At 43.4% G+C, this 27,902-nt stretch overlaps 1 protein-coding gene across 1 annotated transcript in view; it reads left to right on the forward strand.

Annotated features, from left to right (window-relative positions):
- Positions 1-27,832, forward strand: part of Il2ra (interleukin 2 receptor subunit alpha) — a 40,362-nt gene extending 12,530 nt beyond the window's left edge. The window contains exons 2-8 of the mRNA XM_050150502.1: positions 13,459-13,635; positions 15,127-15,237; positions 18,941-19,156; positions 21,510-21,581; positions 21,960-22,031; positions 23,283-23,349; positions 25,676-27,832. Coding sequence (XP_050006459.1) covers positions 13,459-13,635; positions 15,127-15,237; positions 18,941-19,156; positions 21,510-21,581; positions 21,960-22,031; positions 23,283-23,349; positions 25,676-25,700 — 740 coding nt within the window. The 3' untranslated portion in view covers positions 25,701-27,832. The remainder of the gene's footprint in view (positions 1-13,458; positions 13,636-15,126; positions 15,238-18,940; positions 19,157-21,509; positions 21,582-21,959; positions 22,032-23,282; positions 23,350-25,675) is intronic.
- The last annotated feature ends 70 nt before the right edge of the window (positions 27,833-27,902 follow it).

Here is a 27,902-nt window from a genome sequence, read left to right on the forward strand (position 1 = left end):
CACAGAGGAGCCAGACTAATTTCCAGGGAGACGCCACCATACAAGCATTGCTTATTGTTTATTTTCAGGGTCTTCACTTGAGTTTTTAGAAACTTCTTGAGCCTAGCATGATGGTGCACGCCTTTAAGCTCAGCACTCAGGAGGCAGTGGCAGGTGAATCTCTGTGAGTTCAAGGCCAGCCTGGTCTACAAAAGGAGTTCCAGGACAGCTAGGGCTACACAGAAAAAAAAAAAAAAACAACTTTGTCTCGAAAAACTAGACAGGTGGTGGTGGCACAGGCCTTTAATCCCAGCAGCACTTGGGAGGCAGAGGCAGACAAATCTCTGTGATTTGAGGCCAACCTGGTTTACAGAGTAAGTTCCAGGACAAGCTCCAAAGCTATACAATGAAACTGTGTCTCGAAAAACCAAAAACCAAACAAAAACAGACAAAACTTCTTTTTAGTAATGACTGCTTTAAGAGATTTTTTTTTCTTCTAATCATGTGTGTGTGTGTGTGTGTGTGTGTGTGTGTGTGTGTGTGTGTGTGTATACAGGGTCTCACTATGCAGTACCTAGCTGTCCTGGAACTCAGTATGGAGACCAGGGTTGTCTAGAACTCACAAAGACCCACTTACCTCTGCCTTCCAAGTACTGGGAGTGAAGGAATATGCCACCATAACTGGCTTTCATGACTATTCCTTTAATCATTTTTAGATTCTTTCTTTCTGTACTATTGACATGACCATATATATTTTCACCTTCAAAGTTGTGAATTAATCAATAGTTTTTCCACTACCATCCATCATTACAGAGATAAATTCTAATCAATCAGAATATTAGTTTTTATCATACATGGCTAAAGCTGAGTAAGAATATCATAATATTCTGACATCTGTTTATATAAGTGAGACTTTCCTATGATCATTTTCTCTGCAGTGTGTTCCAGGTTTAATAGAAAGACTACAATAACCATGTAAAAGGCATTGGAAAGGATCATTAACCATCCGTGGTGATCTGAAAGAGAATGGCCCCATAGGCTTAAATATTTGATGGAATTGTTTGGGGCAGGATTAGGAGGGATGTCCTTGTTGGAGGAGGTATACAACAGGGGCAGGGGTGTGCTTTGAAGTTTCAAAAGACTCCTGTAATAGCCCGTGTTTTCTCTATCTCTCTCTTTCCCTCTCTCCCTGCCTCCCTCCCTGTCTCTCTCTCTCTCTCTCTCTCCCTCTCTCTCTCTCTCTCTCTCTCTCTCTCTCTCTCTCTCTTCTCTCTCTTCTCTCTCTGTCTCTCTCTCTCTCCCCCATGGGTGTGGACCAAGATGTGAGCTCTTAGCTGTTCTTTTGTTCTGCCATCATAAATTCTAACTCTCCAAACCATAAGCCAAATCAAATGTTTTCTTTGTAAACTGCCTTGGTGGTCCTGATGTCATATCACAGTAATAGAAAAGTAACTAAGATACCCTCTGAAACAGTTTACACTAAACATCTGGTACTTACTTGTTCCTGAGTTGACTTTTTTAACTGATTGATATCTTTATTAATTATATTTCTACTCTTTGCTCAATTTCTTTCTTTTTCTCTTTCTAAGACAAGGGCTGGACTTGAACTCACAATCCTGCTTTCTTTTGAGTTTTTGGTGGATTAATAGCTACATCTCCCTTTTCTTCGTATTGTTGTTCAGTTGTGCTTGCTCCTTCTAGTCCTGGCTATTTTCCGAATCTATTTAAATGAACAGCTTTTAATTTGCCTGACATTCTTTATTTTTTTTTTCTGTAATAGCCCATGTTCTTCTTGTAGCCTTTGTATCTTTTATCTCCTTTCTTTAATTCTATTAAATTCTAGTGTTTTTAACTTCCTTCAATAAATATTTAATTGGACAAGGCTTGTTCTTTAATTAAGCATGCATTTTCCTTTGGGATTGTAAGCCTCCCTGTAGGGACGGTGCTGGCTGAGTTCGGCAGGATTTTATGCTTTTTGTGTTCCTTGCCATTCTGTGTAGAGTGTTTTACAGAGTGAGTTGTGAGTTGGCTTTTGATCCACGAATTTATTTGGAACTTAAAGCTTCCTTTTCAAAATGTGTTAAGTTGTATTGTTGTTTGTGGTTTTGCTTTCTGTTCTTAACTTCTACTTTCATTACACCGTGGTTAGAAAATGAATCTGTGTGATACTTACTCTTTGATACTTGTAGAAACCACCTCTGATGCCTAGTAAGAGTTCAGTTTTTGTGAAGGTCCCAGGTGTGGTAAAGAGAATGCACATTTCCTATGCATTGGGCACACAGCTACACAAGTCAAGCTTACTGACAATTAGCAGGACCTTCTTAGAGCCTTCTCCTGACAGTGGTCCTTGATATATCCGTTTATTGTGTAGTGAGTGTTGAGTTTAATTCTAGTAATTGAGGTTACTCTTGTGATTTTCTGGGCTGCATTTGGTAGCTTCTGATTGGCTGAGTGCTGAAGGACCTGCTTTGACTGTGGTATCCCCACAAGTGGGGTCGCTCTGGTGGTTCAAGAGCTGTGTAATAGGCTGTGCAGTATACGAGATGCATTGTCTCCGGTCAGTGCTGTAGACTCAGCACTGTGCCTCTTGGAGGAATATAAAAGTGATTTGTGCAACAGTGCTTTTTTGTTTGTGTAAAAGTGAGTGAGATGTGCTACTTCTCCCTTGTAACATACAGTCTTGAGTCTTCAGCCCTGATCCCAACCCCACTCCTCTGCACCTTGGAACTTTTGTCTCCATTATTCATGGTCAGATATCACCTACATTTGACTAAGTAATGGAGGGAATAGGTTGTAAATTCTCTCATCTGAGATAGGAGTATATCTCGACTCCTACCCTATGTGTTCCAATGTTGGGCTTGATCTCCAGCACCAATAGTAACATCATTGGCTCAGAAGCAAATCGTGTTCTAAACATACAACAAAAACCTATTAAAATAACATCTACAACACCAATGGCCATAAGAAAGTGAAGAGCTAATATCAAACACCTAGAAAAGATATACAATAATGAAAGCAGAATTATATAAAAAAGGAATAAAAACAAGAAATAGAAAATACAATTAAGTGATAAATAAAATAGATAAAGGAGTGAGAAAAATATTGAGGGAAAACAAAGACAAACTCAAAGCAAGCAAAACTAAGCAAGCTGAAGCTTCCTTCTTGCCTAGATAATGGAAATACTTCTTTCCCCAACTTTTGGTTTCAGATATCACCAGAGTTGTGTGTGTGTGTGTGTGTGTGTGTGTGTGTGTGTGTGTGTGTGGTGTTGGGGATGGACCTTGTCTTCTAGTCAAACAGGTCAAACCAGATGGTACAGTACAGATACTTAGCTCTGGCCTCCTTGCCAATGAGCACTACAAGGCTGTATTCACCCCCACTGAGCTACATCTGCAAACCCCAGCACCTGTGACTGTAGGCACCCCCAGATTGCTATTCTCACTGGCTGAAATTGTCCATGTGCTTGCGGGAGTGGAAAATGTCCAAGTCATGGCTAATGCTCTAAATGTCTCAGAACCTCTGAGCATGGAGAGCCTGGTGAATCAAAGCAATCGGTGCTGAGGTGAGTGAGGGCGGGCACCGGCCACAGTGACTGACTTACCCTCCACCTCCAACAAATCCTCTTCTGCTGCCTCTGCTTATCAAGGAAGTGCCTTCCAGTTCCCTCTGCAATGTAGACCCTGCTTTCTCCCACACAGACCCTGATCTGTAAAGTGAGTCCAAGTCACAGTTGGTTTCCTGGGTCTATATGGAATTTTTGTGTGACCACATACTGAGCCAGTCAAGAAGGAAGGCCACTGGAACTTAGAGATATTAAAGGACAATAGCTCGTGCTGGCAGGACAGCTCAGCAAGTAAAGGTACTTGACAGTATGCCTGATGACCCAATCCTTGGGACACAGAAAACTGAGTCCTGCAGGTTTTCCTCTGACCTCTACAAATGTACTGTAGCATATGAATGCTCATATACATACACATAATGAATAAGTCAATCAACAAATAGAAAAGAACACATGATCAGGTAGAGTGGCACACGCCTTTAATCTCAGCACTTGGGAGGCAGAGGCAGGTGGATCTCTATGGGTTTGAAGCCAACCTGGTCTATAGTGTGAGTTCTAATCTAAGACAGAGCTACATAGGGAGACTCTCCCTCAAACAAACAAACAAAAAAACACAACCCCTGCCAAAAAAAAAAAAAAAAAAAAAAAAACCTCTACACATCAGACATTTAAAGGACCATATTTTAAAAAGAAGAACACAGAAATTTATGATTTCTCAGTAAGTAAGATTACATTCTAACCACAATGGGAAAGCAGAGTGCTTGAATGTGTGCACGCCAGTGTTCAGCTGCCTCCTCGTTTTATACAGTTCAAGAGCTCCTGCTCAGGGAGCAGTCAGTCCACAATTAAGATGGCTCTTCTAACATCAATTCATGCAATCAAGACAATCCCTCACAGTACGTTCTGTGACCTACCCTCACAGAGGCTACCCTTAACATCTAGACAATTTCTCACTGGTGTGGCCAGATGCTTTCCTCCTAGGTGACAACACTGACCATCACACTAACCTGTTATGTGCAAGAGGATGCAGTAAAGAAATGACTGTCATGACTGCTCTATGGTATAGTTAAGGTTTTTACTGTAGATACGAGGGAGGGAAGAGAGAAAAAGAAGCAGACTGAAGGTGACCAGGGCTAGGGAAGCAGGAGAGAATAGTGGAGATAGCAAGAGATCATCACTATTCAAAAGAGGAGAGAGAAAGAGAGAGAGAGAGAGAGAGAGAGAGAGAGAGAGAGAGAGAGAGAGAGAGAGAGAGAGAGAGAGAGAGAGAGAATAAGACAGTAAGAGTAAAAGCAGGAATGGTAAAGAATAGTGAGTTAAAAGGAGGGTGAGCAGCTATGGGGAGGGAAGGGCCAGGAAATTGTCATGGGGGCTTTGAAATATGCAACAGGTACTTGTGATGCTGAAGGAGCCTGGAGGCCAGCGTGTGCTTTTGATGTGCTGATAGGCACCAGGTAGCCATATGTTCCTTCTGTCAGAGGTCAGGGAAATGACTCCTTTTGGCAGAAGGGAACCTGTTTCACTAATTCCTGAGGAATGCTGGCTTTATCTAAAGGCCAGAAATCCTCCTATAGTCCAGGTTGAGCTCTGGATATTTGAACCGTGGTGAGACATGCCACCTTCCTTCTCTCTGTTGATGGTATTTGGGAGGTGATTGTCATATAGGAGATCATGGACCCATGGTGGCATTAGTGGCTTTACAAGAAGAGGAGACAGTCAAGCTACCACTCATGTGATACCTTCTGCTTTTTAATGATGTAACAGGAAACTTCTCACCAGATGCCTAGCAAATGCCCATGCTATCTCCTGGAGTCTAAGCCTAAGCCTTAGACTGCCCAGCCTCTAGGACTATAGGCCAAATAAATTTCTATTCTTCATAATTTACCCAGTCTTGGGCATTTAATTACAGCAGCAGAAAAATAAACAGGTTCAAAACTATTACAACTTCTTAATTAAAAAAAAAAAAGCTCTGATAATACTGTTACGTTTTTAGCTGGTTCAAGCCTCTGCTGTGTGGCTCCCCCAGAATTTATGAACTGTAATAACCAGGAACATCTTTCCAGGTCAGGTTAATAAGAGGACCACCTAAAAGTGGGAGGTCTCATTTCCAGGGCAGAAGTTCTGGTCTGTATTTGGAAGGGAGTTAACTGATCACTCACTAGCATCCATCACTCTCTGCTTCCTAGTTATGGGTACCACGTGGTCAGCTGATTCAAACTCCTGCTGCCATGTCTTACCACCATGACGGACTGCACTCTCAAACTATGAGTCTAATGAAATCCTTTCTTCCTTAAGTTGCTTTGAGTATTCTGTTATAGCAAGGAAGAAAATAATACACTGTGTTTTGCAACCCTTCTGCTAGGACGGCTTGTTTTGTCTACTCTGACCTCTAGTCAAAGGTAACCTCATTCCTTTGCCAGGCTTTGAGATAGGGCCCAGGATTCTCCCCAATGGGCTCCATGTCAAAAGCCCAGAAAGACCAAATCCTGTGGCAAAAGGCACTGTCTCAGGGTGTTTGAGAAGCCACTTTGGCCACATGACTAATTGATGGTACAGAGGAAGCTGCCCCCTACTGTTTGATTGGTAACTGGATGGTCCAAGTAAAACAAGGACAAAGTCAACATTCCTTGCCAAGAACTTAGCATATGTTAGGTTAAAAAAAAAAAAAAACCCCGTCCTGGGTCAAAGAGAGCAGAGAGAGGCTTTGTAGTGGTATCGCATCTAGAGATAAACAACAAAGCTGAGTCACATGTTGGGCTTCATTTCTTGTCTTTCCTTTGTTTTGAAAGTGTTTTAGAAGTATTTTGAAAGCATAGAGAGAAGTGGGGCAGCGAGGAGGTGGGAGGTGGCTAATGCCTCAGAGGAGGGCAGTTGCTGGGCTGCATGCGAGTTTTGAGAATCAATGGAGTGGGCTTATGAGGACAAGACTGTTGTGACTCGTGGGAGCCGAGTGATGTGAGTTAGCTCAGATGGTAACAGTCACAAAGAGAAATGGATCACAGGGGAAACGGGGTGCTTTGTCTGTTTATTCCTAACGTTTTGCTTCAAGATTTAGAGATTCATACTCTCTCCTCCTTCTTATTCTTCTGTCCTACCACATTTGAGTTTTCTACTTGAAATAATTTCCTAAAGGTAAAAGAAAGATTTTTTTTTTTGTTTTTCTCAAAGATAAAAATAAAGGCACCCCTTAGACTTTTGGCACTCTCCCACCGCTATGAGAATGTGGTTTGGGTAACTTGACCTCTTGGGACCTCAGTCTCTAGCTGTGAGAAGCGGATGAGAATATCTCCCTTTTGCGGCTGCACAGCGCATTAGAGGCAATACACACAACGCAGAGATCAGAAATTAGAGCTGTTATTACACCTAAAAAAAAAACAAGTGGGGGGGCCTGTGTGCTCTGACTTTGTAGATAATGATCTGAACTGAACCACAACATCAATAAACACTGCCTAGTATGCGTATAGTTAGACAGCCTAGTATGCGTATAGTTAGACAGCCGAGATATCTTCCTGCAAGCCTTTAACGGGGCGGAGAGTGTCCTGTCTCCTGGAGATTACATATCTCTGACATGGAAACATGGAAGGAAGACCTCTGAATTTGGAATCAAGAACTTAGGCTTTTTTTCAGGCTCTTCCACAATTCACAGAAAGGACTAAGACATCAGAGAGAGAAAGAGAGAGAGAGAGAGAGAGAGAGAGAGAGAGAGAGAGAGAGAGAGAGAGAGAGAGAGAGAGAGAGAGAGAGAGAGAGAGAGAGAGAGACTGGTAATACGAAGTGTTTAGGATTCCTTCTCTGACTTCTCTGAGCTGTGTACATGTAATTCTCCTTCATGACCTCTCTGAGAACCTTCTAGACTAATTGTTTTTATTCTTTTTTGGCTGTTGCGCTGTTTCTTTTATGACACCAGAGTGAGAAGAGCTAAGAATAACCCAGATCTACTCCTATGGGATCAAAAGGAACAAACCTCCAGGACTGCCTTTCCATGGACCCTTCTGCCTCGGGGTCTTTGGATAATTTTTGGAACACATTTGGCAAGGCCTTTCAGGGGAGAGAATTACAAGCAAAACTGGGAAAGATTCTTTTAGGAAAGGAAAATCTGTGAGAGTACAGAGTTCTAGAACTTTCTCCCTGTCCCCACATGACCTCCTTGGACACTGGACTAGTCCACTGAACTGTGGAAATTTCCATGATCTTGTGTAGAAAAACACCATCTTGTACTAAAGAATGCCAAGGGGTGCAAAGTTATACCAAAGATAACCTATCTGGCCCTTTTCAAATTATTTGTTTGAAAGGTTCCTTAGCATGTGGTTTGTTACCAGATTCCAGTTATACATAAGATTAATCCTTGACTATTTTTGTTGATGAACTCAAGAGTTTCTAAGTTCAATAATTTTGTTTCAGTGAAATTATAGAAAAATTATTTTTAAAGGATTTTATTTATTACTTATTTAATATGTGTATCAGTGCCTATATGAGTGTATGCACATTTGTGTGTATAGAAGCCTACGCCTGAGTATTATTAAATCCATAAGATGCTACTAAGCACCCCCCGTCACTCTCTACCTATTCCTTCGAGGCAGAACTCTCCCTGAACCTAGGCCTCATGCTTTCTCAGCTAGTCTGGAAACTAGTTAACCCGGGCTGTCCTTCTGTACGACCCCTCGGGGCTGGTGTTGAAAGTATTTACAGGAACACCTGGCTGGCTGCATGGGTGCTGGCGTCCAAACCCTGGTCCTAATGATCATGGAGCACAATCAAGAGCAGCAGCTGACCCATCTCGCCAGACCCCAAACCTGCAGGGCCTATTTTATTTTACTTACCGTGGTGATCACAATTATTTGTGTGTGTGTGTGTGTGTGTGTGTGTGTGTGTTGGGTATATAAGAAAGATTGTTTCTAGAGAAGCTGTGGCACAGATCTGAAGTAACTTGATGAGTTTGACAACTGTGCAAAAAACTCAACACCGAGGTCATTTTACTGTCTGTCTCCTTTGAATTAACCCCCTGCCCACCACAAAAAACCACTAGCCTAATTTCTTTGTGTTCAAACTCTCTCTGTCTCTTTCTTTTTAATTTTATATATGCAGAGTCATACAGTATCTCTAACTTTTTTGATTTAACATTTTTTTATTTAACTATGTTGCGTGTGGTATTAATTCATTCCTTTGAATGTTTGAGCATTTTTTAAAAATTTATACTCTATTCTCACAGTGATAGGTATATAAGTTACTGAGTTGGTTTTGTTGTTTTAGAGATAAGGTCTCTCTAAGTAGCCCAAGCTGGCATCAAACTTATAATTCTCCTGCTGTAGCTTCTTGAGATCTGGGATTATAGGTATTTACAACCATGCCCCTCCTTGGATTGGCTAGTATCAGGCTGCTGGAGGTCACTGTAAAATCTCCCTACGTGCACTTTACTTCACTGCTTTTAGACAAATACTTTGGGGTGGAATTGCTAGACCATAGTGCAAGTTTATACTAAATTTTATTTGAAATATTTTCATTAACATTTTTTAGATTTATTTTATGTTGATGAGTATTTTGCCTACATTAATATGTGTGCACCATATCCATGTCTGGTCATCACAGAGTTCAGAAGACAGCATCATATCTTCAGGAATGGAATCCCAAAGAGTTGTGAGCCACAGTGTGCATCCTGGAAACCAAATCTGAATCCTCTGCAAGAATACCAGCTCTTAATAGCTGAGCCATCTCTCCAGCCCTGTTTTAAATAGCTTAAACCAGTGCTCTTAACCTCTGAGCCATCTCTCCAGCCCCAGTAGCTTCTGTCTCGATAACTAGTTTTACTGACGATCTGGGTAACAGAAGGTATAAGTCTCCAAATATAAACTTTATTTTAGCACTGTCTTAGACACTTCCAAGGAAGTTCAAAAGACAACTTACCAATTTTACTAAAAAAATACGTTGGATGTTTGGATTGTAATTACATTGAGTTGAAGATAGACCGACTTGTGTCTGTAAAAGTCAGCCTTCTATGCCAGGTGGTGGTGGCACACGCCTTTAATCCTGGCACTTGGGAGGTAGAGGCAGGCAGATCTCTAAATTTGAGGCCAGCCTGATCTACAGAGAGAGTTCCAAGACAGCCAGGAAGGAGTACACAGAGAAACTCTGTCTCCAAAAACCGAAAGGGAAAAAGAAATTAATCTTCCAATTTATAATTTACTTTTAAATAGAGAAACTTTATTTCTCTATTTACTTCTGAAATCTGTCTCAACAATGTGACAGTTTTCAAATCTGGTCTTCTTGGAGGCTTGGGTGAATTTTTTCATGAATATTTTATGGTTTTGATGTGTAAATTCAGTTGATGATAGGTTTTCGTCTAACTGAGTCCATATACACAAATGACTGCTTAGAGATTGTCATGCCTGCTGACTTACAAATGCCCTTGTGTAGAATTCTTGGTACTTTCACGGAAAAAGGCATTCCAGCTGTGAGCGATGCCCTTTCTCACGAGACTACTTTCTGGTAGTAACAGCCACTTCAGCTTCCTTATGCTAATCCCTGCATATATTTTTCTACTCTTTTAGTCTCAGTTTATTGTGGGTTTTGCATTTAGGAATGTTCTTGCATGGACAGCATGTAGCTGAGTCCTGATGTGTGTTGCAGTCTGAAAGCTTTCTACGTTAGAAACTGTTCATTTGTGTTTAGCCACTGGAATGGCTCCACCTTCCACATTTGCCTTCCTGCTCTTTCCTGACTGCCCCATTTGCATTCTTATTTCTTTATTCTTCATTTTAGCTACTCCAATACATATTCAATACATATTAGAATGTTCTGTTTAATTTATTTGATTACCTTTTTAATGCATGCTCCCTGTAGTATTTTATTATTTGACCCATTTCCTGGGGCATTCACCATGCGGTCTTAATTTTCCATGCTCTAATTAGTTAATATCGTACCGTTTCAGACATACTAGAATAACTTAAAAAGCTAAAGGCCCATTAACCTCAACCTTCTTTCTACAGTTGACATATGTTTCACATTTACATAGGTAGTAAGATCTACCATGTAGGCACCAGCAAGATGGCTCAGTGAATAAGAATGTATTCTGCTCTCCTGGAAGATCTGGGTTCAGTTCCTGGCACCCACATTGTACAGCTCACAGTCACCCATGACTCTAGAGTCATGACACCCTCTTTTGGTCTCTAAGGACATTGCACCCATGAACCCTTTCCTGCCCCCAACACACATAATTAAGATAAATAAAAGACCTACCATACAATGTTATTATTTTTATTTCAAACATGTCTTTCAGTGAAAAAGACGGCATTTTCATATGCATATTTATTCACTCATGTCCTTCATTGTTCCCAATAGATTTCTATTTCTGACTAGTATCATTTCTCTGTAGCTTGAAATATTGTCCTTAGCTTTTTTTTTTTCCTACTTTAACATCAATACAAGTGTGCTAGTTCCTTCATTATTCTCTGGCTCCCCTTGCTTCTGTGGCGAAGTCAGTCATCCTTCATCACTTTGTCTACCTATACGTGTGACCTTTTCCTCCAGCTGCTTTCAGACACTAGGTGTTTGGTGGCTTCACAATGGATGAACGCTGATCTGTTTGTCTTTATTCTGTCTGGAGTAGGGAACATCTTGGATCTGTAAGTAAATGTTTGTCTTTGGGTTCCAGAAATGGGCTGGCAAGATGGCTCATGTGTAAAGTGCTTGTCACCAAGATGCCATCCATCCCATGGTTCATCCTTCCCAAACAATTCCACCAAATGAGGACCAAGCATTCCAATATATGAACCCATGGGTGCCATTCTCATTCAAAATATGAGAGAGAGGACCAGGAAGGGTGATAGAACACACTTCATTGCCTCTGTTTTCTGTCCCTATCACATTCCTGGCTGACTGTTGGGTGCCGTTGCAGAGGGCGGTCTTTTCTCTTTTACTTTGCCGACTCACAGTCAACCTTTTCTGGTAATGTGCTTACAGATTCACACAGAGCTATGCTTCGAATTCTCTCGGCAGCCATTAGAGCATTCAAATTGACACCTCAAACCAACCATCATGATAAACAACCATCTGGGAGAGACAGCAGGTGCTCCCCTGGATGGAGTGGTTCGCTCCTGCGACAATCTCCTGCTGGGATCAGCCTCAGCGTGCTCCCCTGGATGGAGTGGCTCCTCCTAGGACAGTCTCCTGCTTTCCTTGCATTTTCTTCCCTTACGGTTACTCCATCCCTTGTGCTGTCTGTGACATAGTCCTAGTCACCAAATCTCTTTGCAGAAGAACTTGTTGTGATGGAGCGATTTTCTGGTTAGAAATCACTTTTTTTTTTCCTCAAGAGTTGGGTGTTGCGAGCTAGCTGTAGTGATATGCACCTGTAATCCCACCACTCAGGAGTGGAAACAGGATGATAGGAGTTCAAGGTTATTCTCAGCTACATAATGAATTTGAGGCCAGTTTGGGCTACATGAGAGGACTTGTCTCAAAACCATGACCTGTTTCTGGTATTCATGCTAGGACACCAGATCTGTCTAGAAGCTTTGACTTGACTTGCCTTGCCTCTTCTGTATTTGCTAGGCGTTAAGTATCTTCAGAATAGAACTCTACTTATTTCTGCTTATTCCTTCTGCAGTGCATATTCTATACTGTGGAACAACTTGCGTGAACACTGCTACAGCATCTCTGACACAAATATTTATCCTTTTACTTTCATTAGCATATAGTAAATACATATAGAATGGTTTTCTACCTCCACACATATAGTGCATATAGTGTATTTTGATCATATTCATATACACAACCACCAGCTTCTGTGGCTCCACCAATCCCCTGCCTCTTCCCAACTGATTGCTCTTCTTTGTTCTTGTCTTTCTTTGTGATGAACCAGAGTTTAATTAGAGTTACTTATAGGAAAATGGGTACTGGATTATTTATAGATTCATAAGCAACGTACCAGTGACTACATCACTGAGGGAAATGACTCTCCCTCTATCAGCAATCACCAGTTGCTTATATGTCTTCAGTGGCAGACCTCATGATAGCCCAGCAATTGTTAACCTATTATAAATCGGAAGGGGTAAAAACCCACTAGTCCCTCCCCTCTTTATGATGAAATATTGACAGTCACAATCTTGCGCAGGGAATGACAGTTGCTGGGAGTTCAAGAGTGCACACCCAGGTCATACTCAGGAAACAATGTTCTACACCACCCCACCCCTTCCTCTCACTCTTCCTTTGTTTCCTTCCTCTTTTCTGCAATGTTCCCAAGCATTGGAGGGAGAGATCCAGATGGCACATTTAGGAGCTAAGCATTCAACAGTCTCTTGTACTCAGCACGTAGATCATTTATACATCCATGCAGTACCCAACACCCATTGCAAACAGAAACATCTCTATACAAAGATTTCTAAAGAACTGTCTTAGTTAGGGTTACTATTGCTGTGATGAAACACCATGACCAAAAGCAACTTGTGGAGGAACCTTCCATCACTGAAGGAACTCGAACAGGGCAGAACTCTGGAGGCAGGGGCTGATGTAGAGGCCATGGAAGGGTGCTGCTCACTGGCTTGCTCCTCATGGCTTGCTCAGTCTGCTTACTTATAACACCCAGGACCACCAGCCCAGGGTGGCATCACACACACAATGGGGCTGGGCCTTCCCCCATCAATCACCAATTAAGAGAATGTCCTACAGGCCTGCATATGACCTGAACTTATAAAGGCATTTTCTCACTTGGAGTTCCCTCTTCTCAAATTATGTTGTCCAGTGTCAAGTTGACATAAAAACCAGTCAGTACAGGAACCACAGTGTGAGGCCTCAGTTCCTTTCCTGAGAAGGTGGAATACATACCAATCCTTTAAACAGAAGAAGACATTTGTGAGCAAGTCACTGCCCCTCAAACTCGTGTCTCACTAGGACCTCCTGCACTAACATCCTTCTTGTCTTTGCAGACATGTGTGTGGAAGACCCACCAAAGGTTGCGCATGCCACATTCAAAGCACTCACCTACAAGAATGGCACCATCCTTAACTGTGACTGCAAGAGGGGTTTCCGAAGAACAAAGAAGTCGATCTATATGGTTTGTTTAGAGAACTCCTGGAGCAACAACTGTCAGTGCACAAAAAACTGTAAGTGTCCCTTCGGTAACTTCAATGGGAAGGGGACAACAGGAGACAGAGTCAAGCTTCCATGACCTTGGACTAACAGATAAAATAATGGTCAACAAATCTGTGGGATAACTGAGTTTAGAGGCTTCTAGGATATCCACTTATTTATCATTATTTAATGAGTGTCTATTCAAAGAACAAGGCTTGCTAAGCCTGAGTCAATCTGATAGAGTCTATGACTTTGTTGTTGGTCTCTATTCTTTCTTCCTTGAGTTTAGAATGCTCCTTCACACAGCCTGTCTCTGTACTCAGTTTCTTCTTCATTCGGAGGGGGGGGGGTGAGACTGTGCAAAAGTTTTATATATATATAATATTTTATATATAAAATGCTTTTGTTGAATATATTCATTGTGCATAATAGTGTATTATGTAAGAATATTTCATACAGGTACGCACTGTAGAATGAACATATTCTGCCCCCACCTGATATCCCCTACTCTCTCTTCTATTCCCCTCCCATTAGAAACTTTTGGTTTCCTTGGACAGTTTTCTCTAGCTGCATCCATTTTCTTCTCAGTGGCTGAAAATTTCCCATCATGCAGGTGATGGGTGGCACATGTCTTTAATCCCAGCACTCAGCAGTCAGAAACAGGTGAATCTCTGTGAGTTTGAAGCCAGCCTGGTTTATATAGTGAGTTCCAGGGACTGCAGAGTGAGACCCTGACTCAAATGTGTGTGTATGGTTTATACATGTATGTATGCATATATTAAAGAAAAATTCCATATACAGCACACTTGCTTTAATTACTCTTCTATTGTTAGACACCTAGGTGGGTCCCCTAACTGATCTGTGGTGTCATTCATCTTTATTTTTTAACCCCCAGGATGGAGAGGGTTAGTGAGTCAAACCATGTGAGGAAGAGAGTACCATGTGAGGAAGAGAGTCTAAAGATGGCTGCCCTACTGAAATGCCTGGTTAGCTCATTTCCCAACAGATCTCCCCTTACCCTAAGCTGGGGTTCTGATGCCTCCTCATCCGCAACTTCTCTTCCTAACTGGCATCTTCTTACCATTGCCTTAAGAGTGGCTTTGACCCACTGCAGGAGAGTGAAGGAGTTAAGTGAGGGTGGTGGGGTTAGACCATTCCCACTGCTGTGTACAACACTGGCAACCCTGGTGACATGAAAAGACCCGTTTTAATTATGTTTAATTCACATGTACACAAGGATTTTTCCAGTAGGAAAATCTTGCATTTCTTCTAGGAAAGTACTGAATCCATTGTCAATATGCACATGAATGTGAGTGTGCGCACAGAGAGATCAGTGCACATAGACTAGGTGAGCTGGCCCCATCCCAGAGAGGGCTTGTTTGCTCATCTCTGCAATCCCAGCCCCGGGCTATTTATTCCTGGGTCCTAGAAAGATGTCCTGGAGTGAAGGAATGGGCGAACAGCTTTTTTTCTATTCGGAGTATTTGCAAACTTATTTGCCTCATTCCTCCCGTATTCTCTAGCCAATGACAACAGAAGAAAGCAAGTTACACCTAAACCTGAAGACCAGAAAGAGCAACAAATCACAGAAATGCAGAAATCAACACAGTCTGCGCATCAAGAGAACCTTCCAGGTAAGATATGAATCTCAATAAGCATCCTCTAGCTGGCTCCTGGGAGCTGACCTTTGGCTACCTGGGAAGGATGAGCCAAAGGGGAGAGGTTAGTACCATTCTCCAAAGACAGTGCAATCCATTTGCCTTCTCTCAGAACACATGCAGATGACAACATGGCCTAATGATAGCAGACTCACTGCTTATCATTCAAGTTATTTTTTTTAAAGTTCATATAGACTATGACTTGGGAGCATAAGCATTCAACTGCAGATTCAATTTGGCTCAAAAGCATGTGCTAGGAATAACTGTGAGCTAGGCACTGCCCGCAGAGGTGTCAAGTGGAATAAACAGAAATGCTGTGGGAGAATGCTCCTGTACACTGTAAAGATTTGTCTCTTGTATTTGTTTAATAAAACTCTGTTTGGTCAGTAGCTAGGCAGGAAGTATAGGCAGGGCAACCAGACTAGGAGAATTCTGGGAAGAGGAAAGGCAGAAAGGCAGTCACTCGCCAGATGAGGAGGAAGCAAGATGAGAATGCTTCACTGAGAAGAGGTACCAAGACATATGGCTAAACATAGACAAGAATTACGGGCTAATTTAAGTTGTAAGAGCTAGTGAATAATAAACCTGAGCTAATGGGCAAAACAGTCTATAATTAATATGGCCTCTGTGTATTTTTTTGGGACTGAATGACTGAAGGACCAGACAGGACAGAAACTTCTGTTTACAAATTGTGCACAATGTGGAGCTTTCGTTTATGTGTTGCTTTTATTGGTTGATGAATAAAGCTGTTTTGGCCAATGGCTTAGCAGAGTAAAGCAAGGTGGGAAATCCAAACAGAGAGAGAGATAGATGGAGTAGGGGAGATGCCATGTAGCTGCCAAATGAGAAAGATGCCAGAACATTGCTGGTAAACCACAGGCTCGTGACAATGCATAGATTAATAAAAATGGGTAAATTTAAGATGTAAGAGCTAGCTATGAATATTCCTGATCCATTGGCCAAACAATGTTGTGATTAATATAGTTTTGTTTGTTTATTCGGGTCTGGGTGGCCAGGAAACAAAAGCTCAGTCTCTGTTTACACAATGATCTCTACCCTCAAGAATTTCTCCTATTTTCTCTTAAGTGCAAGACTTACTTTGAGCAAAACCATTGATAACAACTTGCTTCTTACAGAACAGAGTTATAAAATGATGGCCACAGACGATTATTTGCTAGTTAATGAGGTGTGGATGAGTGGGAGCTGTGTCTGCCCATTCCTTTTCCAAAGGAAATATGTTTTTTTATTTTATTTTATTTTATTTATTTATTTTTTGATTTTCGAGACAGGGTTTTTCCGTAGCTTTTTGGTTCCTGTCCTGGAACTAGCTCTTCCAGACCAGGCTGACCTCGAACTCACAGAGATCCGCCTGCCTCTGCCTCCTGAGTGCTGGGATTAAAGGCATGCGCCACCACCGCCTGGCCCCCCAAAAAATAATATATAAATTAAACCATGATATCGGGAAGAGAGTCTCCAGGGTTAACTGAGATGTGCAACGACCAATTGGCCTTATGTCTTATGATAAAGCTATAACTTTACAAATAACTTTATTATACCAAGTATAATCTCATTTGAATCTCATAGCCGAGTCAATCAACCGAGACACAGGGAAATTAAACTAAATTAGCTAAATTAAACTAAATTTAGCTAAAGTCACATCATAGGGTAAAAGACCTCTAGCTTCCTAGGTTTTTTTGTTTTGTTTTGTTTTGTTTTTCGAGACAGGGTTTCTCTGTGTAACAGTCATGGCTGTCCTGGAACTCGCTTTGTAAACGAGGCCAGCCTCAGACTCAACGAGATCCACCTGTCTCTGCCTCCCAAGTGCTGGAATTAAAGACGTGCGCTGCCATTGCCTGGCTCTGAGGGATTATTTTTTAATGACTTAAAAACTACTCACAGCATCCAATATGGGGGGGCAATCAAGAAGCAATATTGCAATGTCATGGTTTTAGTCCCTATCCTCTTCCAGTTCTGTCCTGAAATGGTGTTTCCGAATGCCTTTGATATTGCTCTGCTTTCCTGCTAACTGGTGCCAACCTCTACAGTTGTTGAAAGGTCAATCTTTCAATTACTCAAGAGACAATCAGCTGAACCAGGCATAGTTGTGCATGCCTGTTATCCTGGCATTTGGGGAGCAGAAGCAGGAGGATCAGAAGTTCAAAGCCAACCTGAACTGTATGATTCCCTCCTCACCCCCAAGCAACAGAGAGAACCAGCTGTTTCTAGCTGAAGGGTGTTTCATGAATTCTCATAGTTTTGTGTCTCCATCTAAAGAAACAAATCAAATTCATACAGGTTCTGTCAATTATGATGATTCTTGCCTTAAGATAATATTTTGTTCTGAGACCAAAACAGTTTCAATTCTGTTATACCAAGTGCAAAGTAGTCAGGAACACTCAGCTTCCTACTGGGGTAGAGGGTTTGTATGTGGTTTTGTTGGAGATTATTTTGAAACTCTGGCAGACTCCAAACCTGCGAGTAATTTCATGATCTAGAGTTCGACAGTCTATCTAGTTCCATCTAATCAGATTGGGGGCCAGTGAGTGGGGAATTCCAGATTAAATCAGAACGGCCCATGACCTCGGGGGGCCAAAGTTCAGCCAAGCTTGGTTCAGTCCAGTGAGTGTAAGTTGCTGGGCACAGGAGATCTTTAGAAGGCCTGACAGGGCCAATGTGGGTCAAGCTTCAGATGTGGTTTAATTAAGGATCATGATTCGTTTCTCTGAGATTCTCTCAGCATCTCCCCTGCTCCAGACCTTAGCCTTATCCTTAGCTCAGCAAAGTCCTCGAGTGAATACCACCTACTGCTCAAATTCATGCCTCCTCACTTACTCTGTGGAAAGACAGAGTAGTCTGTCCCCTTTCTGTCTCTCATCTGAGCGCCCTCTTACACCTGTCTGCTTCTCAAAAGTCCTCAGGGTCTTTGCAGCATCCGTCAAACAACAATCCCCTTCCCCCATGCCCCTGGCAAGCATCCACTTGCCCCTCACACTACCCACTTTCTGTCCACCTGCCTATGTCTTTCTTACCTCCTCAACTCTGTGACCCTTGCAGCAGTGACAGGGCCCAGTGGGACTTTTCCTAGGGAGACATGAGCAAGCATCTGTTCACCAGATGGAGAAACAATTATATCCAAGTATTATGTAATGGACCAACGAATTTACTGGCTTTACTCTTGGGAGCCTGGATGGCTCAAATGCAGCTGTGTCACCCAAAACCCACCCCAGCATGGATGACAACCCATGGAAGTTGCATCCCTGGTGATCCCTGCAGGATGGGCAGAGAGCTCCAACAACTGAGAAGCCCCTCAGTCATTGTTACCGCTTATGTAACTTTGGGCAGGGGGTTGGTGAGTTTCCTGAGACCAGTGAGTTTTCTGAGACCTGTGTGTTTTGTTTATTTTTCTGAGTCCTAAGGAGCCTCCCTCCAAGAGAGAAAATTTCAACTCCGAGGAAATAGCTGCACAGCACTGGGTTCCATACCTTCCTACAATGCCTAAATTCCTGCCCCCTGCCCCGGATGCTCTCAATAGTTGTAGGTTCAGTGAGAGAGTGAAACAGAACCGTAAGAACCAAGGTCCAGTTTCTAGGGACCAGAGTCACTCTGGGTACAAGAAGCAGCCTAGAGGCACTCACTATGCCTTCCTAAACTTGCCTTCAAAATTATTGTCCTCTTCCAGGTCACTGCAGGGAGCCCCCTCCATGGGAACACGAAGATATCAAGAGAATCTATCATTTCGTGGTAGGACAGAGAGTTCACTACGAGTGCATTCAAGGATACAAGGCCCTACAGAGAGGTCCTGCTGTGAGCATCTGCAGAATGACCTGTGGGAAGACGGAATGGACGCAGCCCCAGCTCACATGTGTAGATGAAGGAGAGCACCATCAGTTTCCAGGTACACTGTGTTAGGGTTTTAGAGAAGCCCCCGAAGAAGACCAACAGCCATAACAAGAGCGCTTTATTAATTTCAATGTTGGGGTGGCATTTGGAGATCCCCCAAAGGAGGTTACAAGCTCCTTTTATGCAGAGTTAGGAGAATTCCAGAGAGAAGGGATTAACCTGGGGTTGATTGGTGGAGAAAAGATTAATATGGGGGCTGATTGGTGGAAGGTCCTAATGGTTAGGGACCTTCCAGCATCAGGGTAGGAAAAGCTATCTTTAGCCTGCAGAAGTCTGGGGGACATCTGCTGAGTTAGCAGAAAGGCTTTTGGAGCCTGCTGAGCCAGCAGAAGGGCTTGTGATGGTCACCCATAAATTGCGGTTTTCGTGAGACCTGCTTGCTCAACTCTGTCCCATTTTAGTGTACTGAAACTAAGGTCTGGCCTCTGTCAGGGTTCTGGTCTGCTGCCCCACCTTCCAGCCTTTTTAGTTGTTCCTTCCTGTGCCTGTCCCATTTTTTCTCCATCTGGACCAACCAAGATGAGACTCCTCACTGCTTTGGGACATTGGGAAAGCGGCCTGACCCTCTGGGTCTCATCTTTTAAAACAAAACAGATCAACACTGAGGTCCCTTCATCTCTGTTCTGTACATAGAGACAGAGAAATAGTAATCTCTCTAGTGTTCCAATACACACAGGATGCTGTTTCATGGTAATAATTCTATCCTGTGTCTAGCTGATCCTGAACTTCCACAATTTTTGCCCAACTACCAAGACATCCCATAGTTCATGAGGGCAAGTCCAGAGTCACGCCTGCACGCTTCTTCCTTCCTCTTGAATTTAATATAGGTATGTTATTTGTATAGTGCTCCATTGTCATTGTCATTACACTCCCCTGTAAAGGTCCTCCCTGATCTTTGATAGAAAATACAAGTATGTGGGAAGGGGTGTGCGTTTCCTACCCACTCCTGCTCACATGTGACCTGCCTGTGGTGAGGTCTTCTGCCATATTTGTTTGAAATCTTACTACTTCCATAATCAAAAGTTACTCACATTGACTCATGAACGTTCCTAGTTTCTCTATCTGCTACCATTTGTCCCACTCTGTGACTTCCCCCATGGTTCTCTCAGGATGCTATGCCTTTCCCATAACTTGCTCCCCGTGAGCCACCCTCTTGGCCAGGGCATGCTGAAATGGATTTGCTGCAAGCTGCTGGGGTCCCAAAAGCAGCCAGTCCCAAGCAGGGATAGCACAAGGCCACTTGACCACTCAGCAGGAAGGTGGCTGGTCCCCAGTGAGCCATGTGGGCAGGCAGCGGGTAGGAGGCAGACAGATAGGCACACCATACAGAGTAGAGTTGGACATTTATTTAATGGTTATGGAAGGGAAGGGAGAAGGGCAGAAAGGGGATGGGGGGAGAGAGACAGAGAAGTAGGGGAAGGGGAGAAGTGAAGAGAGGCAGAAGCTCCGAGAGAGGGACATGGAGAGAGGTTAAGGCTGCAAGCAGGAAGGGAGTGGGTGTGGCTTGTCTCTTAAAGAGACAGAGCATTACACATGCCAATAGTTTTCATTGTAAGAGATGGAATGACAAGTCCCTAGGTGTCTGTGATAAAATACCGTGACCAAAAGCAACTTGGAGAGGAAAGGGTTTGTTTGACTTACACTTCCACATCACTGTTTATCACTGAAGGAAGTCAGGACAGGAACTCAAACAGGGCAGTAACCTGGAGGCAGGAGCTGATGCAGAGTCTGTGGACGAGTGCTGCCTACTGGCTTGCTCAGTCTGCTTTCTCATAGAAGGACCACCAGCCGAGATGCCATCACTAATGATGGGCTGGGCCCTCCCACAGAAACCATTATTGAATAAAATGCTCTCCAGACTTGCCTACAGTCCAACCTTATGGCAGCATTTCCTCAACTGAAGTCCCTTGAGCTCCAATGAGTCTAGCCTACACCAAGCTAACCTAAAATTAGACATAAGTGACCCACATACTGGGTCACTGATCACAAAGGGAACTAAAAACTCTATTTAGATACATATGGTGGTGGTGGTGTGGGCACACGCAAGTGTGTGCATGTGTGATTTGACCTATTTCCAAGTCAAAGGTGGAATCCAGGGCTAAGTAGGAAGGCTAGAGGGAAAGACCTGCTCACAGTTCCATAGATAGCCACAGTCAGGGTTAGAGTCCCCCTTGTATGCTCTACTATGGCCCTTCACTGCGTGCAGTGCTGCTGATGTGGATCTGTGTCCCTGAATCACGCCTTAGCAGGTGTTTCTGGAACCAGAAGCTGAAGGCAGGTGTAAGAAAACATTAGCATCTCATAGCTCCATCTTACGTTACAAATTCATTGCGTTTTCTTTTCTGCAGCCAGCGAAGACTCTCAAGGAAGCAGAGATCCTTTTCCCGAGAGTGAGACTCCCTGTCCCATCATCACTACAGGTATGGAGAGAGTGTCCGAGAACAGACATTTGGCCATCAGGCAAGGACAGGCAGTGGCTATGCAAGCTTTTCCAGCAATGAATAAGATGAGGAGGGGAAGCTGGGCCTTGCTGTCTTCCTGTCCTCCAAAGCAAGAACATGGCCATAGCAACACAGTCAATGCAAGGCAGGCTGGGAAGATGACTCAGTTAGTAAGGTGCTTACCTTGTAAGTATAGAGTGCTGGAGACCAGCTTCGACAGAAATACCACTTACCAGGGTAGGGGCATGAGGATCATAAAAATTAGTAAAGAGGACGAAGACACAAGTGAAAATAATTAAACAGAAAACATAGAATAGTACCAGGAGAGAGTTTCAGCCTTCTCTCTCTTCTCCACAGACTTGCAGCCACTCACAGACGCAGCAACAACTATGGAGACCTTCATCCTGACAATGGAGTATCAGCTGGCAGGTGGGTCAAGTCATTTCATTTGTGGACAGATAGGGCAGCATGCCAGGACATGGGCAATCTGACCTACTGAAATGATCCCTCCTTTCACTGAGGTTTATAAGGAGAAAAGATGACTTTTGATGCTCACATTGCTCAGAACCGTCTGGATGATTAGCTGCGGTGTATTGGGAGTTGTATTCGCTACCTTTAGAATTGCTTTGACCAAATGTTTGACAAGACAAACCAAAGGAAGGAGGGTTTGTTCTGAAGGACAGTTCCAGGATCCGGTCCATCACTAGGGGGATGCACGGCAGAGGAGACTGAGCAACTGGTCACTCTGCATCTGCAGTTAAGAAACAGAAAGGCTGCCTATAGTGGTGCACGCCTTTAATCCCAGCACTCAGAAAGCAGAGGCAGGCAGATCTCTGTGAGTTTGAGGCCAGCCTGGTCTACAAGAGCTAGTTCCAGAAGAGCCAGGAGTAAATAATGAGATCCTGTCTCAAGAAATAAAAGAGAGAGAGAGAAAAGGAGATGAGGTGGGAGAGGAGAGAGAGAGATGCTTTGCTCAGTTCACTTTCTTTCTCATGGAGCCTAACACTCCAGCCCACGGAATGGAGCTGTCGACTTTTAGAATGGGTCTCCCTACCTCTGCTAACCTAATCTAGATAATCTCACACAGACATGCCCAGAGTTTTGTCTCTAAAGTGACTCTAGGTTCTGTCAATCAAAACAAACCAAGAGTATCCCAAGAGTTAAACCTTAAAGCACCCTAAACCATTTCCTCTCACATACATCTTCAAGAACAAAGTCCACCAAACTTTAGTGACAAAGCCAAGACCCAGAGAGAGAAATAAAATTGCCCATAAGCACCTCAGCTGTTCCTAGCAGGAGGAAAGAAAATGCTGCCTGGACCACTGAAAAAAATGGCAGAATCTGGAACCTTCACAAGTCAGCATTTGGGGAGTGCAAGCACCTCCAGGAGATATCAATATGTTTAGGATTTCTTATCTTGTTTCAACATTCCCCTATGGAGGAAAGCTGCTGGTGAGGCCTGTCCTCTGAGCCTTCCTCAAGTTTCAGCTGCAGTCTGCTCCAGAGGACAAGGGCTAGCCCCATTCCTACAGAAAAAAGATGCCGTAGGCCCCAGCTGTGCAGGAGGTCCTTGTTCACCTATGGAATTTTCTCACCCGCCCTATGGATCCAGTTCCTTTACACCCACACACCCCCTCCAAAGCATAACTGCAGTGCTCAACCTAACCTCTCTTTTGACAGTGGCCGGCTGCGTCTTCCTGGTCATCAGCATCCTTCTTCTGAGCGGGCTCACCTGGCAGCGTAGATGGTGAGTCTGACGCTGTAACAACTAAGTACCCCCAATGTCTGGTCTCTGCCCTGGCAGCATGAACACTGCCCAGAACCTGAACTCAGCTGACAGCCTAGGGAGATACACCCCTCAGAAAAGGGCTTACCGTGCAAGCAGGAGCACTTGAGTTCCATCTTTTGGGGAAAAGCTTTGTAAAACACAAAACAAAAGCAAACAAACAAAAGCTGGATGTGATGGCACTTACATACACAGTTGCACACGCGCGCACACACACACATGGGGATGGGGGGATGGGCATGCTGGCACGTTCCTTTCATCTTGGCACTCAAGTCTGGAGGCAGGAAGATCATGAGTTTGATTTTGAGGGCAGTCTGGGCTGAATAGAAAATAGCATGTCAACCTCAGCTACGTAGTAAGACAGGTCTCAAAATAAACAAACAGATAACATGCCTAGGGATGTTTGTAGCTTTGTTGATAGAGTGAGTGCCAGCATGCTCGCAAAGCCCAGGCTTGACCTCAGCACCAGGAGAAATCGAGCATAATGGCACACACTTATAACCCCAGCACTCAAGAGGTATGAGCCGGAAAATCAGATGTTCAGCACCATCCTGGGCTACATGAGATCGCATAGCAAAAATCTAAATTGTTTTTTAAAAAGAGGTAAGAATATAAAACCATCTTGAGAAAAGCCAATCTGTCCTCATTAGGGTCAACTGGGTGAGATATTCCGTCCCTGCTTAGTTTCATTTCCTGTGCTTGTGATAACATACGCAGACAAAAGCAACGGAAGGGACAGAGAGTTTATTTGACTCGCAGTTCCTGGTTGTAGTCCATGGCTGTGTGGGAGTTAAGGTGGCCAGAACTTGAAGCGGTTTCTCATCTCACACCCACAACCAAAAGCAGAGAGCAATGGATTCATGCATGCACACTCAAGCCCAGCTCACTTTCTCTTTGTTTATATTATACAGTCTGGGACCCAAACCCAGGGGGTGAGTTTAGGCTGGGCCTTCCCAGGTCAATCAACATAGTGGAGACACCCTCTGCAGAAGAGTCCATGGGAACCTTGTGTAGGTCACCCCCCCATTGAACAATTCCCTTCCAGAAATTTTGGATTGTGTTAAATGGACAATTAAAACTAATCTCACAGTCTCAAATGTGAAGGGTGTGCCCCTCTGCCAAAGCAGGTTCTGGCCAACCCAGATACTCTTAAATCCTTTAATAACATAGCCATAAGGTGGATAGGTGGAAATTCAGTTCCTTCCATTCTCAAGTTGTTCCTCTGGCCTACTCTGGGCTGGTAACTTAAAGGCTACTGGCTGAAGGAGTTCCTACAGCACCCCAGAGGTGGTTGTTCTAGGAGCTATTCATAGCCTTAGCAATCTACCCATTTCCTTAAGGTGGTCTCTTGGGGTTATGGGAATGAAGCATGATGTCATATGCCTGGCAGTCTAGGGGCCTCAGTGCATGTTAGATCTGCTCCCTGCTCAGGATGAGCAAGCAGCTAGCTGGCAAGAGTCTTTCATTTGGGAGCTTGAAGACCCAAACACTCAGAACCAGAGGATAGGCTCTTTGTGAGCGGTGATAGCTTAGAACGGTCATGATGGGAAGTAAGGAAGTGTGTAAACACCACATGAGTTCATAAGACCTTCCAGTACCATCAGGGAGATGGAAAGATAATCATAATATGACCCCTCTGGTCAAAGAACTTGATAAAAAAAAAAGCAAGCAAACAAACAAACCCAAACATAAAAACCTTACCTCTAGAGGTGTCGTGGCACAAACCTGAAATCCCAGCCCTGAGGAGTCCAGCCTGGGACTATATAACAAGACCCTGTGTCTGACCTAATTCACCTAATGGTGCCCTCTTGTGGCCAATTGGAAATCCTACCTCTGAACTACTGAAAAACTATGATCTTGGCTAGAGTTATTTTGGTTGTTTGGGAACAATTACTAGGAGCTAGGAGTGTGCAATAGCTGGCTTACATTGCTTAAATTTTTGGGAGTTGGATCCAAGGCCTTGATCATGCCAGACAAGTGTTCTATTCAGATACCACCCAGCCCTTTGAACTGTTTGGTTTTGTGAATATTTTCCTCTCTTTTTATGTTTTTTAACGTTAGTTTTTGGGTGGAGCTAGGGCACTTGACACCACATGTGTGTGGAAGGTAGAGGGATGGGGATGTCTTGAGGCTGGGTTTCATCAGGTTGGAAGGTAGCGAGATTCTGAGGTGAAATTCAAACTTAGAATCTCAGCGTTAGAGTGGAAGACTGTTTGGTTCACGTGTGTTTGGGTGGGGACCATGTCGTACTATGATACATGTGGCTGTGACTGAGTTAATCTCCTAGGAAGAAGAGTAGAAGAACCATCTAAAAAAGTCGGAGCAGTCGGAGGCCAGGAGAAGCTAATGGGAATCATGAAGCTCAAGCAAAATCAAAGAAGTCAAACACTCACTCAACAGGTGCCCCCTGTTGATCCTTTGGATTCTAGAAAGTTCTGAAGTCACAGGCTATAACCGCACATTAGGAAACTGCAACCCCACCACTAAACTGGACGTTGCCATTGAAGAATGGGAGAGAGGACCCCACAGCACTCTGTGTTCTGTTGTGTTCTGTTCTCGTGGACATCTGTGGATGAAAGCTAGAAGGGCATGGACCCTTTTTATGCCATATAGAATATAGAAAAAGTAGCTTTGGGTGACTTCGTTGTAATTTCCCAGTTTGGAAAGTCTACGTAAAGCCTAGCACTAATGTAAATACTCTTTCTCATCCTCCCTCGTTCTCCTTCATCCTCCCTCCTCTACCTCCTCCCCTATGCCCCCTCCCTGCTCTCACAAGCTCACCCTGGTCAAGTGGCTCCTTCATCCACCTCTGGTTGCCTCACTGGCTCTTCTGACGTCATCACTTACTGATCAGCCATTCAACTGGGGCTGGCAACTAGGACTCCGTATGTTGTTCTCTCAGCCCTAGAAGGGAGCCAGCCCCCTTCCTGCTGAAGCTTCTGTTTTGAATGTCTAAAGAACAGAAGCTTTGAATGAGCAGTTTTTGAATAATACCAAAGCAAAGGGGTCAAGATGTGGGGAACAGTGGAGGGTCAATGTTCGGTAGCCCGCGTCTAAGGTCAACGTCAGGAGCAGAGGGTTAGGTCCCGGAACATGAATCATACTTGTCTAATGCTTTCCTAATTGGCCACTCTAAGAGCTGGTTTCTTTGGGACTGTCTTCAACTGCACTCTAAATTTAGCCTGGGTTGTTGATGCTTGTAGACGCGGACCTCGTACATGTCATGAAAACACTGAGAAGCAAGGAATCCTTTCTATGTTTATGGAAGGGAGGAAAGAAATAAGGAAACAGAGGAGGTGGTTATACCAAAGATTAACTGTAGACTGGATAGCCCAGCCATCCGCAAATAATTCCCCTCCAAAATCTCCCAATTCAGAGTCACCAGAAAGCCTTAGGAAACGGACTGCCGGGCCAGTCCAGTCTGAGTCAGTAAGTGTGGAATTTGGGTTTCTCACAAGTTCCTGGGTGGTGACTTGATGTTGATCTCTAGACCACACTCTGTGGACCACCAGGCTCTCTCTGTGTGCTCTCACCTTCTCTTGCTACCAAAAGCAACCAGGTTCTGGTGCCAGGTCCCCGAGAACATTCTTGTTCAATCTCTTCTTGTAAGATTTCCTCTCAAGTGAGTTGAGCCAGATGTTCAAACCTAACAGTGTTTTGGGGATTCACAAGAAACTTAAGCAATCAGTTTTCATTTCTGAAACAACTGGAAAATGTTACGAGAAGTCAAATGTCAGACAGAGCCCTTTTTGGTCTTTAATACGACCAAGTTTAAACCAAACTTTTCCTATCTTTGGTCCCACCCCTTTCTAAAATATACTCTTTTTTGGGGGAAAAAAAAGCTAAATAGAATCCCAAATCACTAATTTTAGAAAAGAAAAGAAAATGTTAAACTATTTCTAAAGAGCTGTAGTTAGTGGCACAAACTTGCAAGCCCAGCACTCAGAAAGCTGAGGCAGGAGGATCACAGCAAGTGTGAGGTCAACTTGACCTACATAGCAAAAACTCTGCCTCAACTCTTTCCATAAAAACAATCTTACTTGCATAAAATTAAAATTTTAATGTACATCTGTTTACCACATGTGTGCCTGGTGCCCAGAGAGGCCAGAAGAAGATGTTGGGTCCGCTGGAACAGCCGGTCATGAGCTGCCATGTAGGTGCTAGGAACTGGACCCCTGCCTGTGCCCTTAACCACTGAGCCATCTCTCCAGCCCAATAAATTGAATTGTATTGTCCTTGCTCATTATGGGAGATGGGGATATAATAACAAACTTTTTCCTGATAATACTAAGATATTGTTTAACTGTTTTACTCTCCTTCACAAGTGTATGGTGGAATTTTTCTAGAATCTACATGTGTAATGTTGTCATCACTCTGGTGTTAATGTATAAGGGATTTTATCTTGTTGTTTATAAAATAATTAATAAATGATGTCTTAAATTTCTCTTGGTTTTAGTTTTTAAAGTTGATTAATATTGATAGAAACTCATTTACATTAAGAAAGCCTTTTGGGA

Source organism: Alexandromys fortis, unplaced genomic scaffold (genome assembly GCF_014885135.2).
Source record: "Alexandromys fortis isolate MF-2015 unplaced genomic scaffold, M_Fortis_MF-2015_v1.1 scaffold_69, whole genome shotgun sequence".
Taxonomy (NCBI): domain Eukaryota; kingdom Metazoa; phylum Chordata; class Mammalia; order Rodentia; family Cricetidae; genus Alexandromys; species Alexandromys fortis.